General features: G+C 44.1%; 1 protein-coding gene across 1 annotated transcript in view; it reads left to right on the top strand.

Moving 5' to 3' along the window:
* Positions 1-19,572, top strand: part of TYRO3 (TYRO3 protein tyrosine kinase) — a 395,592-nt gene that overhangs the window by 194,953 nt on the left and 181,067 nt on the right. The window contains exon 6 of the mRNA XM_078659652.1: positions 4,417-4,532. Within this exon, the coding sequence (XP_078515778.1) occupies positions 4,417-4,532 (116 nt within the window). The remainder of the gene's footprint in view (positions 1-4,416; positions 4,533-19,572) is intronic.

Here is a 19,572-nt window from a genome sequence, read left to right as displayed (position 1 = left end):
GTTGTGCATGATCTCCGAGACTGCGGCAGGGAGACGGGAACTCATCCTGCTGCTGCCTCTTGTAAGAGGACTCTCTTCCGGAAGGCAGGTTGGAGACATGAAGAAAACCATCTAGTATTTTTCCCACCTGAAGCCGTTTATGCCCGACAGCTCAGATGTTCCTGAGAATTACCAATTTCTGAGATCAGCAATGAGCTGGCATTTAAAACACTGCTTGGGTTTTACCCTTCGGTCCAAATGTGTCACAACCTTGTAGAACAAATTTTTGCCACCACTAATCTTTATCTCATGATGCAATTCCACAGGATTTTCAGACACCAAGAAGCATTCTTTATCCCACCACCCTCTCCCCCTGCTCCAGAAGAGAGGCGGTACATCTGGACAGTGTCCAGGGGAGGTTGGGCGCTTGAAGTCCTGCTTCAGAGTGGCCCAATGCAGTCCAGGCTCTGCATACAATTTAACAGAACAGACCTGTGGAGTCAAGGCTGTGTATGAAGTGTAACAGGGTAGAGACTAGTAGAGTCTGGGCTCAGCATTCAGTGTAACATAGTAGAGACTAGTAGAGTCTGGGCTCAGCATTCAGTGTAACAGAGTAGAGACCAGTAGAGTCAAAGCTCTGAATTCAGTGTAACAGAGTAGGGACCAGTAGAGTCAAAGCTCTGCATTCAGTGTAATAAAGTCGAGACCAGTAGAGAGCATTGGCTCTGCATGCCTCGTAGAGTAGAGGTACTGAATACAATGTAACAAAGTAGAGGCTAGTAGAGTCAGGGCTCAGCATTCAGTGTAACAGAGTAGAGACCAGTAGAGTCAAAGCTCTGAATTCAGTGTAACAGAGTAGGGACCAGTAGAGTCAAAGCTCTGCATTCAGTGTAATAAAGTCGAGACCAGTAGAGAGCATTGGCTCTGCATGCCTCGTAGAGTAGAGGTACTGAATACAATGTAACAAAGTAGAGGCTAGTAGAGTCAGGGCTCAGCATTCAGTGTAACAGAGTAGAAACCAGTAGAGCCAAAGTTCTGCATTCAGTGTAACAGAGTAGAAACCAGTAGAGCCAAAGTTCTGCATTCAGTGTAACAGAGTAGAAACCAGTAGAGCCAAAGTTCTGCATTCAGTGTAACAGAGTAGAAACTAGTAGAGTTCAGGATCTGTGAACAGTGTAACGCAGTAGTGACTAGTAGAGTCCAGGCTCTACTGCAGCAGGGCAGAGCCCAGCAGAGACGGATTTCTATGTACAGTATCAGGGCTGGCTAACCGACGTCTGGCTTGGCCGCCATTTTGCCGTGCTGCCTACGGAACTGAGGCGCTGTTCTTGCCCCAGTGTGGCGACAATAGGATCAACAAGTGTGTTCACTTTCCACTCATTACATTGCTATGAGCTGCCTGATAGCGTAAGAGGAAAGAATTACGAAATACAGCACTTGATGACACCGGCAAGTCCCTTGTCCAGGCGCTAACCAGAACCAGCTCTGCGAATCTATGTACTTCAGTCTGACTCCGACAACACATTATGTTAGAAACATGGCCGCCAGTAAGATGATGCCCTTACTGTCCCCCCTTTAATCCTTTGCATGCGTCGGACGCCCCCAGCCGTCCGACGTCACAGTGGGTGTGTGCGGAGGACGGCCAGGGGTTTACCGAACCATGCCCAGTCATAAATCACCCGCACTGCGGCGGAATTCGCGCAGCGGTCAACGGGTTAAAGCCATACATGTTTGCCATGTTTGCCAGTACAGTAACATGCAGTGAGGAGGGTGAGTATATCCTTGCCCAGAACAGAATGAGTATGCATTGTAGCTTTTCCTGACTGTGCGCGACGAGCACGGATTGGCCTAACTGTCCTGCAGCACCTTGTATCTCCTTGAAGCGTCACTGAAGTGCATCTGGGAGGGGGGGGGTAGTGTGGGACAACCTACTCCAGAGCTGCCTAGCATTTCACTAGAGTCAGAGTGAATTTGAAGGGACATCGCCTATGACTGGTGTGAAATATGATATTGTGTGCTAATGTGCCTCGATATATTTCAATACGATGTAGTATATGTGTTCTATAGGTAAAAAATAATGCTCATAACCCATTGTGTTTTATTCTTGATTGTAATGATTTTTATTAATCAACAAATAAAGTATTACTACTACTAGAGCCAGCGTGGGTACCGAAATCAACACAGGAGACATTCTATTTACAAAGTGGTTCTGGAGAATTGGACAATACTTGAGTCTCCAGGAGTACCCTGAAGCAATAGTTATTTACAGCAGAAACCCATGTTAAATTCGAAATAATATGTATCAGGGCCAAGACCGGCCGAGGAGAAAGGCCCTCTTTAGCTGCAAAATGTGGCTTCATGCAACAGACCCAGGCGGAACCTGAGGTCTCCTAATGCGCCCTGCCTCTCCCAAAGCAGTTCTGGCGGTGAAACCACAAAGTCCTGGCTCCCACCTATGGACCAGGCTCCTACCCTGCCGATAGCGCTGTGAGGCTACAGAAATGACTGACGCTTGCAACTGCCCTGTTCTTAATTTTTGAAAGGAAGAGAGCAAGCTGTGCTCAGAAGCCGACGGCCGGTGCAGTTAAACGTCGGCGCTCCGAATGCCAAGACCGCCAGTCTTTAATCCACTCCCAGACACTTCCGCCTCTTTCTCTCACTCTTGCAGATTCCTGATTTCTGCTTTTGCGATGGTTTCTCTCCCTCCATCTTTCCAATCTCTGTGTTTTCCCTCTCTAGTGTTCAGTAAATATTTATTGCGCGGAAAATAAGTGCCTATCCCCAAAAATAAGTGCCCATGGCCCCCACCAGCTCAACTGAAGCACATCTGATGCTATTACAGGTGTGCATTGGATGTCTCTAGGCAGACGTCACCTACAGGTTTTATTCAGGGTTGAATTCTTGAACTTGCATTTGGACAGCTTACCCCATCCAGGGTAGCTTGACTAAGATAACTTCTGCAAATCCTATAATCTTCTATTTTGCCTCAAATTTAAGAACTGAAAAGTGCCCATCAAACATCTGATATAGGACTTTGTGGACACTAATCCATGTTGTACATGTATGTGTTACAGTTCTATTTGTTTGTATTTGATTCAATTCTTTGACATATGTGTGTGTTTTGCTATTGTTGATCCATTTCGTTTTGCTCAAAAGTTTTACTGTTAAAAAAACGGCATAAATGTTTTTTATTGTTCCATGTGAGAGTGTACACATTTACTTATGCAAATAAATATTTCTATATATAATTTTAACCTATTTCTTTTAGAGGTGAATGCAATTTAAACCTCTGCCTTGATTTATTCATTCAACTATGTGTTTTGTCTCCTGTTTGGATGATTCCCTCGGGAGCCCTTGTGTGTTGGATGATATTCATTGCAGTCTCCTGAGGGAATATTGTGTTGCCCTATTGTGGTACGGTGCATGGCATCGAGTCGGTTTCCTGTGCATTTCCTGTTACCCCACCTAGTGCAGTCACTGCCTGGAGTGTTTTTGCCCAACATTGATGGTTCTGCAACATCTTTTTTCTCCATGTTCTGCACAGACTCCCAGGATGCAGTCCAAAGCCTTGTGCTTCTCACCATAAATGGTTAAGGAATCCTTCTGTCTATTTGGCTCCATTCATAAATGGAGGCCACGTACACAACTCTGAAAATTTGGAAAAGATAAGACAGAACAGAATGGATCAGATCACCATTTTTTTTTGATTGCCTCCAACAAATATGGTCTGAGACATACCTTCTGCCTGTGAGCCCGAATGTGCTCTGGCGCATGTGCACGGCTGGACTGGCCAATGTGCTCTGGCATTTTCTAGGTGCGTTCCAGGCTAAGGAGGAGCGTCAATGACCCAGCCATACTCCCATGACACCACTCTTATTAGGGTATCCTGAAGTGCCAGGCTGCTTTGAAAATGTTTGTAAGGGCTGATGTTGGCTCAAACAATGCTCTCTCTGGGCTATACCACTACTTAAGCAACAGCCCTTTAAATATTACAACAACAATACTAATTAACACCATTTATTTTTTGTTTGGTTTCCATAATCTATAACATACTGTGTTTGTAACATCTGATAGCAATTCTACGTAGTGTTATGCACTGTGCAGATGTGACGAGGGACATTTGAGGAGAAATTGATTGCTTCCATTAGTTGTTTGGAGTTTGGTGTTGTTTGAAGCACTGAAAACAAATGAACTTTGCTTTAAACTCAAAGGTTAAGTGTTGTGGGATGTTGCTATGCTTTGCTGTTGTCGTCAGGCTTTTCGCCCTCTACATGTTGTCTTTCTCACTCTTCTCCCAGTCATTGTGATGATGGTGGCATTGTTTTAGAGAGGGAATCTATGCGTAGAAGTTGTTTGTGATGCCTCAGGTATCCTGTTTGGTTGAATCTTTTCTTGACCCCACTCTCTAACCACCTACTTTATCCATGTTATTTCCAGTCTTGCCTCTTGCGCCTTCCAACCTCTCCATTACCAAGGTATCAAATGCCAGCGCCAGCATCTCTTGGACTCCAGGCAATGATGGCTTCTCTCCTCTCCAGTCCTGCACGGTTCAGGTATGTCACGTTATTATCTGTTCCCTTTGTTGCATGCAGCGGGTCTATGGTGCCTTGATTTTGAGTTGCAAGCAGCCGTATCACACCAGGGGAAGGTGAGAGGGCGGATTTTTACCTGGGTCCTTTGCTCCGTGGGAAACCCATGTTTCGGCATAACATACCTGAGCAGAGGAATGCATTTTGGAAAAAAGATGGACATGTCTGACCTTGTCAATGAAGCCATAAGTGGAAAGAGCAGTTTTCTGGCGTCAGTCATGTATGTTACTGGGTTGTTCTATGCAGAGAATGCCTCTACAGGGGATACACGGTCTTTTCTCATATGTCATTGTTCCACTGCTTACTCTGATTGGGAAAAATGAACATCCCACATATTTCTGAAGGAGCTGAGAGTGAAAACAGAATTACGTTTTTCCTGAACCCCAGAACCAGCTGGGAAAGGTAAGAACTGGATGGATGTGCGAACAGAAGAGATGCAAAGAGTAAAGACCAGGGCGGGCCGAAGGCAAAGTGTGTGATAATCGTCGCCAGTGTAAACTGTTATATTTAAATGATGTAACAGTTATATATTAAAATATTATAAATCATATGCTGTGTGAGATGAATTGGCCAAACTACACTCAGAGAGGATGACCTTCTGGGATCCCAGACATCTCGAGAGATCAGAGTTGAGGTTGGCTGACAGGACAGTGTACAGTATTGGAACTGGAATAACAGGGGATATGTCAGATCAGACATAAGGTGCCATGGTACATGTGTTTGCTCTCGGTGCTTGAAAAACAGGGGAGTTGCAATCGCCGGGTCTGGTGGCTCAGTGGACTAATGCATCCACTGCAGGGGCCTGTGTTCGACCTCATAGTCAGAGGTTCAAATCCCGGCGGGTAAACTCAGCCTTTCATCCATTTGAGGTTGATAAAATGAGTACCATTAAGTTGGGTAACAATATACATCTGTTATTTCAGTGCCAAGGTGCCCCGTTGCTGGGGTGAACATGTGCTTTACAAATACACGTTATGTTATGTTATGTACTGTGTTTTGTGCCTCAGCTTTTAGGTATCTTGTCAGGTCTGTATGTCGGCCCCAGGACTGTGATGTTCGATGGCTAGTAGTCCTGCACAAGTAATAATGTTACTATGTAGTCCTGCACAAGTAATAATGTTACTATGCTTGTTTGGTCCAGTAAAGGTTTCAGTAATTTAAAGCGGAGGTCAACCCCTGGTAAATATTGCACAGAGCAGACAGGCTTAATTTAAGACAATGTGTAAAGCATTTAAAAGTACCAAACAGTTAAAATGTCAAAAACACAATTAAATCCCACTATAATGTATAAAACTAGAGTATATTTTAATTAACAAAATGACACCAAAACAACAATAATCCAATGAGAGGAACCCGAGATATGAATTTATAAAGTTTTAAATAAGAAGAGCGCTAACCACAGGCAACTGGTCTCGCTAGACCAGAACAAGGGTAAGGCTATAGGCTGACTGCAATGTAGCGTGGGTGGGCTACAGCGACTAGGTTCATCCCATTCGGATGTTTTACCTTCCAACGTAGTCTCTAAAATGGAAGTCGAACATCCTCCGCAGGGCAAGGCAGCAAGCTGTGGCCGAGTGGGGTGCCACGAGGCTGGATAGCCATCGGATGAATTCCCAGTGAAGCCGTTGACTTTTGGCAGGGAAGCTCAAAGTAGAGAAATTCAGAATTCATGCCCAAGGTAGGTCCCTCGTCAGTTGGATACTTTTGGTGCCTTCTCAGTGAAGATTTCTGTCTTTGTACGTACCTTTTTGGAGCGCAGAAACCTCTACTGAGGCTAGGCTTAAAGCAATAGCTGAACAGGGTTCCACGAAGATGAATACCTTCTCCGCATAGTCCTGCTGAAACGGATTTTGCAGAAAAGCTCGGAGCAGGAGCAACAGTTTCTAAGCCTCTGGTTTTAGGGTTGGGCAGAAGGAATACAATCCGACACCAGGCAAGGGTTCCAGGACCTCAGGAACAGTACTTAAAGACCAGGACTCACTCCAACAGAAGCCACCATCCGGGTCCAGGGAAGGTCCAGTTAGAACTTATCAATCAGCTGGGCTCATACAGGAAAGGGTGCTTCTTGCAGCTTTTTGGGACAAGTGCAGTCCTTAGGGTTCTCCTGAAAAGTCTCAGGGGTGAAGTGGAGCACATCTGGAATTGATGTGGTGGCCTATGCCGATGAGACCCAATTGATCCTGGTCCTAGACAAAGATACCCAGGACTGGGAAGAAAATCTTAAATGTTGCCTAACGGCCACATTCAATTGGATGAGGACAAACCACCTGAAATGCAATACGGGCAAGACTGAGAATATGCCAATGGGCCCACACAACAACTTTGTTCCCAACATATGGTGGCAAGAGAAGGCAGAAATCCCGCCTCATACAACTGATTCGGCGCGGAATTTGGGGATCATGTTTGACACCAATCTGTCTTTCAAGCAACAGGCTTTGAAAGTAGCGGGAACATGTTTTGGCATTATCAAATGACTCAGGAAGTTTTTTGATCTACTTCCGTTGGAGGCCAGGAAAATGGTAACAGTTGCATTGGTAACGTCAAGGATAGATTATTGTAACAGTCTTTACGCAGGTACCGACAAAGCGGTTACCCATAAACTACAGATGGTGCAACATGCAGCAGCCAGGTTAGTGCTGAAATGGCCAAAGAGATCATCAGCAACCGCTGCACTAAAAACACTGCATTGGTTACCAATAATTAAGAGGGTCCTATTCAAGATATTGATCATCACTTTCAGAGCCGTTCACTCCTTAGGCCCAAAATACCTATGTAGGAGGTTTGCTAGATATCACCCAACACGCACCCTCCGCTCTTCTAATGCTAACCTGCTGTCGGTTCCAACCTTTAGGCTTAGTACGAGAGGGGGTAAATCACTGCCAGTACTTGGAGCAAAGGCTTGGAATACTCTTCCCCCGTAGCTGCGGGCCTTGGAAAAGGAAAAGGAATTTAGAAACCATTTCTCCTGAGGCGGAAAGCCGGGAGTAGGCTAAGCTTGTGACTATTTTTTAAAAATTGTGTGTTGTACTTTTAAACCTACCTGATTCAGATCTTTACCTCACTTGGGGTCACACGCTCCTACCTCTTACCGTGCAGCGGATCTAGCGCTGACACGGGATTTTGAGCATACACTAACACCCCACCGCCATCACCGGCGAGGCCGCTGGCCATGCCCCTTTCGAGGCCACGCCCCCCCTCTTCTACTTAATGACGCTGACTACGAGCGCCATTAGAAACCATTTCTCCTGAGGCGGAAAGCCGGGAGTAGGCTAAGCTTGTGACTATTTTTTTAAAATTGTGTGTTGTACTTTTAAACCTACCTGATTCAGATCTTTACCTCACTTGGGGTCACACGCTTCTACCTCTTACCGTGCAGCGGATCTAGCGCTGACACGGGATTTTGAGCATACACTAACACCCCGCCGCCATCAACGGTGAGGCCGCTGGCCACGCCCCTTTCGAGGCCACGCCCCCCCAACCGTCCTCCTGCACATATATAAATGTGTAATTTTAGGAAGCGCAGCGGGCCCGCCGTTTGCGCGCCGAAGGCCGCCTAAGGCAAGCCCGTCTGCGCCTGTCCGCGACGGGCCGGGACTAGGGGCTACGACCCCTGGTACCTTACTCTCTGGTCTACCTCTTACTTATTCTAGGGAGGCTCTCATTAGCCTCAGGCCATCGCATTGCTCACACTGCATTACTATGAATCCTCAATATGTTCCTTCAACCTGCTCGGCTTGCTATTTCCCCCTCACATCCTTTCCCTCTCTTACCAACATAGCCACATCTGATTTTCCTCCATCACGCCCAAAACCTACATCTATAGACCTGCCTCAGGCTCGGACGCTGATCAGCTTAAATTGCAGATCATTAGTTAAACATAAGAGAGGGATCTTTGATCTCCTCGTCTCGGTGGAACCTGCAGCTTTATTCCTCACTGAGATATGGCTAAAAGACTACTCTGGCATGGATATTGCTACTGCTCTCCCTGATAACTACACATATGTTGGAAAAAACAGATTAATGAAAGATGGTGAAGGGATAGCCATAATTTACAATAGACTGTACTCCTGCAAATGGGAAGACTTTGAACTACCGAACAGCGAAGCCGGTCTTTTCAAACTTTCGCTATCTCCCAACTTTACTCTCTCTGGGATGCTCATTTATCGTCCCCCTGGCCCAGCGAGTTCCTGGGCTTCCACCTTTCCTGAGCACGTAGCACCTCTAATTCAGAATTCCACAAACTTTTCAATTATTGGTGATCTGAACTTGCACTTGAATGATCTTTCCTGTCCCACCAGTACCAATCTTCTACAGGACTTGGCTGCACTAAACATTATTTTACATAATTCTGGTCCTACTCATAAAGCAAGGAATCTTTTGGACCCCATTCTTTCTAATTTAGAAACCATTATATGTGAGGCTCCTTTACCTATTGTATGGTCTGATCATTATATGGTGACTTTCTCTGTTACCATTGGTTGTCCACCTAACACCCTCTCTACTTCTACTGAATCATGGCCATCCAGAAATTGGAATAAGCTGGACTTTAAGAAACTTAACTCTTATCTTGAGAGTTCAGACCTTTCACGGAAGGCACTAGTATTGAAGCAGCTGATGTAGTTAATGCATGGCTTGTACATGCTGTAGACGCATGCGTACCGCAGCGCATGCAAAAGCACAACCCTCACCACCCGCCTGCGCCCTGGTTTACAGCTGCATTAAAAAAAGAAAAAAACATCTGCAAAAACCTCGAGCGCAAATGGCGCATAAAATATGATCTGTGCTCCAAGCTAACTTATAAAGCTGCCTTAACTAAATATCATTCACTGTGCAAAACTGCAAAAGTTGAACATGTCAACTTAACTATTCTTAAGGCACAAAATCGTCCTACGGCACTTTTTAAGGCAGTACAAAAACTTTCGGGCACATTGTCTCAGCCCAAACCACCTTGTCTAGATACTGTACAGTGCAACTCTCTGGCTGAATTTTTTATCGCCAAAATTGATACCATTTATTCTGATTTTGCAAAACCTGCCCCTCCTCCTTATCTTTTCCATCCATCTGCTCCAGTCACATTTTGTGATCGAGTGACTCTAGAGGATAGGTCCCCTACCCCTGCACAGCTGACCCCTCCCACAATATCTAACCCTACGTTCTCCTGTGAATCTGGGGTCCCAAGGGATACCAGTCCTCCTTCTTCACAGTCGATCGGTACATGGGATCCTCTTAATATCAATACTCTTTCTGATATTATCAGTAAAATCAAATCTGGCTCCCCAGTGGATCCTCTTCCCCCTCAAATATTAAAAATGCTGGACAATTCTTCCCTTGAACTCATCGTGGATCTTCTTAATTCATCCCTTAGAGAAGCTACAGTACCCTCTGCATGGAAACATGCAATGATAGTGCCTCTGCTAAAAAAGGCTAACGCTGACCCTAGCATTCCATCAAACTTCCGCCCTATTTCACTTTTCCTGGTCTTTTAAAAAATTCTGGAAAAGCACATCAACTCTCAACTCTCTTTCCATGTCGAATCTAGGGGAATTTTACATCCATCCCAATCCGGTTTTAGGTCGGTTTTTCAACGGAATCTACTCTGTTGGGGGTCTCTGAAAACATCCGATGCCGAGTGGATGGGGGGGAAACCGTGGCACTCATTTTGCTTGATTTGAGTGCCGCATTTGATACGGTTTCCCACCCCATCCTTATTAATGCCCTTAGATTATCTGGCATCACCGGCTCAGCCCTCAACTGGTTTGTTAGTTTTCTTTCTGAACGCACCTTCCAAGTCTTCTCTTCCTCATCAGCTTCCCAAACCTATAAATTGGCGTAAGGTGTTCCGCAAGGTTCCATCTTGAGCCCCTTGCTTTTTAATCTGTATGTCAGACCTTTGGCTACTATTGCGGAGCTAGCTGGGCTCACTATCTACTCGTACGCCGATGATACCCAGATCATCTATTCTCTCTCTACGGGTTCTTACTCCTCTTCTTCTTCCCTCTGCGCAGGACTCAGTAACATCGTAGCCTGGATGTATGATAACAAACTGAAATTGGACGGGGGAAAACAGAGCTTCTTCTGTTTGGCCATAACACCACCCTATGGGGACCCCAACACTGGCCCTCACAAATGGGCACTCTACCCATTCCATCTAAAACAGCACGCAACCTCGGCGTCATTTTTGACGACCAGCTATCTATGAAGAACCACGTGGTTAAAACTTCCTCCACTTGTATTACCATCATTAAGTGGTTGCGTAAGATCATCTGGATGCTCCCCCAGGATACTCAGAAAACCGTAGTCCAGGCTTTAATCACCTCTAGACTGGACTACGGGAATATTCTTCTCCTGGGAGCCTGCAAAGAGGTGACTTGTAAATTACAAACAGTCCAGAATATGGCGGTGCGACTGCTCTGTAATCTCCCCAATACATCCTCTACCTCCAATTCCCTACGTACTCTGCACTGGCTCCGCATTGAAAGCCGCACAAAATTTAAGGCTCTCTGCTTCATGCACAGAATAAATGCTGGTCTGGCCCCTCCCTATCTTAACTCTTTGGTTCAGCACTATTGTCCCCCCCGCACTCTTCGTTCATCTTATCAGCACTTGTTCTCGGTTCCTAGAATCAAAAAATCCAGAATGGGTGGCCGTTCCTTCTCATGGCTGGCCCCCTCACTTTGGAATTCCCTTCCCCTTTTGTTGCGTACTGAACCCTGCTACCTTAAGTTTCGCAGACTGGTAAAAACTTGGTTATTTAACCTGTAATTGCCCTCCTTTCGACTCTCCTCTCTCCTTTGGTTTTAGCGCCGGGAAACCTACGGGTAGCTGCGCGCTTTATAAACTTAAATATAATAATAATAGAAAGGGACTGAAAACCTGGATCTTTAAGCTACAGGACACCAGCGCTAGAGCATTGGTGTGATAGTTGGATGAGTTATCACCAGCAGCCAACCTATCCCCTACATCTCTGGATCATTCAATGGCGCCTAGATGCTCCTTGGAGCGATAGCCGCGTGATATAAAAGACTAATTACGTTACATAGATTACATTACATATGAAGAATAGGAACACTCATGAAATGACTTGTATATACACACAGACTCTGGAGAGGAACATACATCGGAAAACCAAAAAACGGACGCACACTCCCAGTACAAAGTGTTAGGCAAAGGAGTAAATATTGCAGTGCCCCATGTGAACAAAAAAAACAGGATCCTAAGATTAAATCTACACAAAACAATGGAGAAGGAAATTAATTGGCCTCTAGTTGCCTCCTTACAAATTGCTGAGGCAAAAACGTTGGTGTGACTTTTGCTACTCCTGGCATTATGGTGAATCAGCATCCAGGAGACTCGCATGATGGCTTAGCAGGAACTCCCTAGATGAATAAATCTTAGCAGTGGCACATTAACTATGGCTTTATCCATGCAATCTGTGTCAGTTGCTCATTATCAGCCTTAATAACTGAGGGTGCGGCAAATTGTAATAATGCAACTTGTCGCGCAGGGAAATAAGCACCGTCTGTACAGGATTGATGCCTGAAGCATAGACTGTGGGATGGCGCCATAGAGAGTGTTTGGTCAATCTCACAGAGGAGGTTGGCATCCCTGTTGAGACAGTGAAGAACAAGAAAGAACACTTTAAAAGTGGTTGTTGGTGACAGGACCATCATTTGTCAGCCTCTACAAGTCGCAACACAGCAACTTAGCTGTAAAAGAGCTCCAAAAATGAAATAATCAATCAATCAAGAATTTGTAGAGTGCACTACTTACCCGTGAGGGTCTCAAGGCGCTGGGGGAATTAAAAACACTGAGTTGATTTTATAGTTTAAAGGTTTTGAAAAATCCTCAACATTTTTGATGATGTGGTACATCTGGAGCACAACCTGCTAGTGCAATCTCCAACACCATTGTACGATAGAGGAAATTCCACTGGTGTATTCTTCAGGTTTATCACTCTGTCCAGGCCCGATGCAAAGTATGCAAGGCCTTTTTCTAGGGAAATGGACCATCACTACAGTCCTTGCAGAAACTCGGTGGGATGGGATAGGAGCTAGCTCTTATTGGTATTTAGTGCAGATTTCTCTCCCTTGGGTGATAGTCACCCTCCTGTAGCCAGGCCCACTTGCCTGGAATTAATTTACATTCCATAGTATAGATGGGTACCAAGAGTCTGGGGATGAGGATAGCGGACTGTCCTCATCAATGAACCTGCAGGATATATGCCCCCAGAATTGGAGGGCACCCAGGATTAAAAACTAGCACTCCCCATGATTGGGTCAGCCTGCCTGTCAGGGAATGATAAGATTGGCCTCGGTGACCCGTGGGCTCTTCGGTCTTTCACTCATCTTCAGAGAAGGGCCACCCACCAGCATAGCTGAAGGAGCAGAGAAGAAGGAATAGAATCTCCTTTTATTGCAATTCTTTCTTCCAGACGCTGGGATAGGGGCTGGGCTTGAAAACATATTGTGTGGATACTTTGCTTGCAGAGAAGAATTTGTCAATTGACACACAAAGCTGGGCTTCAGCTCACCAGACGAAGGACTTTAACACATGACAGCACACAACTACCTGTCTGTGAGGACCGGTGGGAGGTGGCTGTGGAAAGGCGACGGCTTATTAGCACAAGGAAACTCTAGACAGTTGATCAAGATAAGCAAACTTGCTGCACGTCAACAACGAGTTGAGCACAGAAAAGTCATTACTGTAATTGAAGGTGAGATTGCTTCGTCCCTGACTCCTCCCTCTGTGCCGTCGACGCCTGTGGGTGCTTCCATTTACCATCTGCAGCTGGAGAAGATTGACGTGTTGAAGACTGTACCGTTTAAACCCTTGGTCCTTGCCCCAGGACCTGCATAGACTCCAGCTTTGCCTGTGCTTGCCCTGCACCAAGAGCAAGCGAGCAGCACCATAGCATCTGCTCTTAGACACTGTAGATTGTGACCAGTGTGTTTTAAGGAAGAAGCCACCATCCCCTGTTGAGTCATCCAATGGTTTTAGAGTGTACTGGCACCTTCAAAACTCTCTAACCTAAGACAAAACAGTTGTTACTGGACTAGTGGTACTCCATTAAATGTGACTAGACATCATGCACCCCTAACCAGATCCGCAAATCCATCACAATGGTATCCTCTCGAAGGAAGGATGCTATTTCTGTTCCTTCGGGTGGTGTGACGGTGGGCAAACCAGGAACAGTTGACTATATGTTCACTGGTGAGGTCCAAATAACTGAAATACAAGTATTGTCAATGTTGCTTTAGCTTTTAAGAGTAACCCTGAGATACATGCCTGTTTATTTCAGGGTTAACTGTTTCATAGTGCTTAACCTCTAGGCATTATATTACTGTTTGGAGTCATAACTATGGCTCAGAGGCTCATAGGGAGTCCTGGTTTTCACTGTGTAACTTAGTTTTATGGGTATTATATTTTTCTTGTGTGGATACAAGTACTTTCTGTTTATAAAGTAGGACACTGACTGGAAATTGATCTCAGTATACAGCATGTACTGTGGAAACTGTTTCTCTTCCTTTATTAAGCCGTGGTCAGATCTATCTCTCTACCCTGTGACAGTCAAGTGCTGGTGAGTAGTACTTCATTATCCAGTATTGGATCGTTCAGTGTTGTGGCCCCAGGACACCAGTGAACGACTCCAGTTCATGCAACTGGAGAGAAAGTATCCTTGGCTGCCCTGGTGCCCTAGAAAATCTGTCGCCATAACAACTTTTCCCAATCTTCGGAGGTTAAAACTGTTTCTGCCTATTGTTTTCCATAAGGTTTTGAAGAAAAATGTACGTAGCCTTGTAAAGAAATTTTGGGCAACACTACAACCATCATCACTTGTTCATTCATTTTTATGTGAACAGACTGGAGTATTGACTTATTGTTCTCCAACCCTTTTACTGGTGAATAGAACATAACTAATGTTAATGGAAGGAGGCACCAATTCACTTGAAATCCTTGATTCCATTTTTTATTGAGACATTCATTTGAATGAAATTTCATAAATCTATTCATACGAATCTTGAAGATTTGAAATCAAAAATTACCATCACGTGTTTCAGAACAGAAAGTCAGTTCCTTAGAGCTGCTGTTATGAAATTAATAACACATATTAACACCTCAGCTGCAATAAAAATTCACAAAATATTCAAATCAAGTGTGTGTCTGTGTGTATATACACACACACATTTGATTTGAATATTTTGTGAATTGCAGATGAGGTGTTAATATGTGTTATTAATATATATTGAAAAGCATGGGTTACTAATATATAATGTTGTGACATTTTATAAAGTGCAAAACCTACCCAGAGTGGTGTCCTGTATCTGGGACTGACAGAAAAACAAGATAAGTAAAGAAAGATCAGAATAGGACTGTTTTGAGTTTCATTCTGAAACTAAGGTGGTTGGAAGGGATGTATGACGTTACAACGCATACTTTTACAACGCATACCTTTACAACGCATTTTTTACAACGCAACATCCATTACAACGCATTTCATTACAACGCATGCCATTACAACGAATTTTTAAAAACTACCTTTACAACGCATTCCATTACAAGGCATACTACCTTTACAACACATAACATTACATTGCATGTATGGTAAGTATTGGATAGTGTAGGGGTAAAAATTACTATTCTAACTCCAGGGGTGTGCAACAATAGGGTAAGCGTTGGGTAGCGTAGAGGTAAAAATTACTATTCTAACTCCAGGGGGTGCAACAGTAGGGTAAGTGTTGGATAGTGTAGGGGTAAAAATTACTATTCTAACTCCAGGGGGTGCAACAGTAGGGTAAGTGTTGGATAGTGTAAGGGTACTATGCGTTGTAATGTTATGCTTTGTAATGACATGCGTTGTAATGACATTCGTTGTAGTGGTATGCTTTGTAGTGTCATGCGTTATAATGGTTGCGTTGTAATGGCATGTGATGTAATGGACGTTGCGTTGTAAAAGTTTCGTTGTAATGGTAGTGTGTTGTAAAAGTTGCGTTGTAAAGGTTGTTTCCCGGGTGGAAGTGTTTCTGACGTCCAGGGGCTGGGAGTTCTAGAGTTTGGTAGCAAATTAGTAGATGGTTTGTTTTCCTTCCTCTTCCTGCTCTCTTGATGGATGATGTGATGAGTGCTGTAGTGGGGTGGAATAAAGGTTGTGTATAATGAGCTTTAAATGTGAAGGATTAAACACAGTTCTGTGAATCAGGTGAATAGCCATGAAGGAAGACAAGAAATCAAGGTGGAAGGAGGGAGATTGGGGACCAGTCTGGCAGCTCGATTCTGTACCACTTGCATTGTTCTCAAACAAAATACCAATTTGTTTCGCAGAGGAAGTGAAGAAGTGAGGGACCCAAGATCAGGAGCAGGCCACCAGGCAGGGTACCAAGGGATAGTTAGTTGTTCAATCTCCATCTTGTCAGTGTTTAGTTTAAGGCCGTGATCCTGCATCCAAAGGGCTACTTCCGGCATACAGGAGCAGAAATTGACCCATGTGGAGCTGTAGTCCTTGGAAAAAGAAATACCACTTTGTATATCATCAGCTTAAGAGAACACATCAAAGCCTAAAGAAGAAATCAAGGAGGCAAGAGGTGGGGGCATTGTTATTAGGAGCGGGGTTGAGTGACGACCAGTGTGTGTGGGATGCCGCAGTTGTGCTTAGATACTTGAAATGCATGGAAGGTGACTGTTTGGCTTCAATCTTAGAGAAAACACCCTACCAAGTGAAGAGTATGCTTGCAACCCCCGACATTGAGTTATCTCTGGAGAGGTATTGAGTGGGAGACCATAGTGAGTGTGGCCAAAAGTTCCAGTAGAATTAGTGCCGCATCCCCTTTATGGGGTGTGAGACTGCCATTGACGCAGATTCTGTGCTGTGGAGGGTACGAAGCAGAATTACGGTGAATCCAGGAGAGAGTTGTTTTCAAGAAAATTGGAAAGTTGGAAATGAATTGCCTTTTACATGGTTTCTATTTTTACCATTAAGGGCAAAAGCAGTATAGCATGGAAGTGTAGGGTCGGCCAAGGGTTTTCTTTTTTTGTTGTTGTAAGAGTGGAACAACAAACGCCTGTTTCTAGGCACAGTAGCTGACCGAGTAGAGGTGTTAGGGTGCGGGTGATGATGTTGGGGGACGAGCATCACTAGGGAACCCTGATTTGATATTGGGCAACAGAATCTAAATATCAGACCCAGATAGACAGATGAACTAAGAAAGTGAGGGACTGACCGATGTTTGATTTGTGGGCAAAGTTGGGGGAGTGGCAGTTACATAGTGGGGGGAAATAGAGAGAGGATTGACGCCATCTTCTGATTGTAAACAAAGGATAGGTGGATATGACTGTCGGTTATGTTTAGTTATCATTGCAGGCCTAGTAAAAGAAACAAATCCAAAGGATAATATGTAAATATCAAAGATGTAGAACAGGTGATCCATGGTCTAATCTGCTCATTGCCTTAAGATTCATTTAGATTAATATGACTATGCCACTAATATTAAAGTTAAGCCTGTTTACCTCGTGTTAGAGAAGAACCTACTAACTGTGTTGATTCTACAATGATATTGTATTCGTATGCTTGACTGCACAATAGTAAATTAATCTAGTGGGTCTCCTAAATGATCATTACATCTTCAACGCATCTAGGCCGTAGCAATACATTTCAATTCTGGGATTGTGATACTAGAAGCAACAGGATCTTATGTTGGCACTCCGAGGAAGCCAACCGATTAAAACTAGTGAAAAACAGAATCTAAAGGAGAAAGAAGAGACCTTTGAAAAAAATGCCACCCCCCCCAAATATTTTGGTAATTGTTAATCATTAGGAGCTTTGTAGTCATGTCTGCATGAGGTGAAAAATATTACAAAATTACTTTCAGTGAAAGTTGTCTCTGCTTGATTATGGTTTAAGTAGCCAATGATTTGGCATCTAAAAGGTTGAGGAAATAGAAATAAATGCTTGCCTGGGCCTATTGTACAAAAAACAACTACCCAGTAGAACCACTACAGCGTTAGGGTCCTACTAGCAGACATGTGTAGCAGTCTTTTGACTTTCCAAACATGGCATCGGAAACATGGGATAAGCCATGTCAGGCTATTTAAACTAAGTGTTGTGCTGAAACGTGCTAACAGGCATGCGGTATGACCCGGAAATGTAAACTGTTCTCTTGAGGGAGATCAGGCAGGTTTAACGTGAGACAATCATCTACCAAGCACAGCAGTAAACGCTGTCAAGGCTGCCAATGCTTTTGTTGACAAAGTTGACCAGAATTCTGGTATCCAGTTTTTTCCAGACTTGATCAGGCATAATTCCTCATGCTTCTGGTAATGTTTGCCTTTTGATCAGAGGATACAGTTAAAGGTCCTCTGCATTGTTCATTACATTCTTGTGTGCAATTCTGTATTTTTGAGGAATCTGATTCACTGGTACATTTTTTCTTAAGCCCACTGTATAACTCAGTTAATTTTGGGCTCTCAATATTATGGCAAAATAGTTATTGTTTCTGTCATAGTAAAAGCTATTTGTTTTGTGGGAAACTCCGAGCACTACTCTTGCCAGTCTTAAACCTCTTCTAGGTCCATCCTCATATATAGCTCCGCCAAGAACTAAAAAGGCGGACGTGTGTTAAAAAGATAGTCATCGTAAAATGACCATTTTGGCCTGAATGTATGAGCCTAAACTGCTTCTCTGAAATGGTGGAGATGATGTCCGGTTAAAAACATTAGGTGGAATTCTTCCCGGCCTGTATGAAAGAAGAAAAGGGCTCAGGTTTTTATTTACAATTTGGCAGATGCTGAACTTCTTCCAAAAAAGCGGCATATTACCCATCCATCCTATTTAAAGTGCATATAGACGCTATAAACTCTATGTAGGGTGGACATTAAATTCACCATTGGCTGGTGTCCTGCATCCACCAAACTCTAAATTAGGCCCTAAATCTCAAGGAGATCGTCAGTTGGCATCCCCATTAAAACTCATTGGGCAGAAGAGATTTTTAAAACATTGGATACCTCCAAATAGGGGAAGGAAACTCCTAAAGCGAAAAAGGGGAGAGCATGCAAGACAAACCCAGACCTTGTAATGCTCGGTTTGCGATGGATCAGCTTCAGCCAAGATTGCTCATCTCTTACATAAAATCTCCAAACAAGCAGTAGTTATAATATATGCTGATGTTATTGTCTAGTGTTTAATAACCAGTTGATGTAGTGTTTGAGAGGAGCGGGAGGAGGTGTACCTGCTTGCTTCAACCTGTACAGGGAGTTACCAGTAGCGGCAGAGAACAACTTCTGCCTTTTTGCTGCTGTCACATGGCTTGAAGTGGGTATGTATATGCAATGTACACAAGGCCTGTATACAGTAATGCCATGAAAAAAATATGAATACATAGAATTTGTGTTTGGTCGGTGTACCAGCCTCAACATGTTTGCAGTTCAGGCAGTGGCGCGGCCAGGGGCCAAGCGAGGACTATCACCCTCTCCATCCCGCTACTGAGAAGTTAATTCAGATGGTTCGTACCAGATGCAAATTTGTTCTGGTGGACACGATCTAAGCTTAGTTAAAATGACCGGAATGTCAATTCTGGGAACCAGTGCCCTATTGTACATGTAATGTCTTAAGTGGCTGGAGGTACCTAGCCACTCTCCATCAGGAATATCTCCAATCTCTTGGCTTTCAGAAAGGCACTAGAGACCTGGCTCTTTCAGTAGCAGTTGTCTCATATGCACCTTCCTCCTGGCATTTAGTGCTGGGACATTCCTTTGCCGGGACAGCCATGCGCTCTACAAATCACCTAACATAACAGAACATACTCTGTAGACGGAAGAAAATAAGCAACAGGAACTTATGTTGGCACTCCTAGGAAGCAAAAAAACTAGATGGGATCCTTGCACCAGGCTAGACAGATTATATGGTCTTTGAATTGTAATTTCATCTTGCTTTGCTCTGTATCCTGAATCTCCTCCGTAGTACCGGTGATTAGTGGTCCGCTGCGTCATAAAGCATTGAATTGAGTTGTTTTGC

Source organism: Lissotriton helveticus, chromosome 9 (genome assembly GCF_964261635.1).
Source record: "Lissotriton helveticus chromosome 9, aLisHel1.1, whole genome shotgun sequence".
Lineage (NCBI taxonomy): Eukaryota > Metazoa > Chordata > Amphibia > Caudata > Salamandridae > Lissotriton > Lissotriton helveticus.
This window is presented reverse-complemented; position numbering and strand designations above follow the sequence as displayed.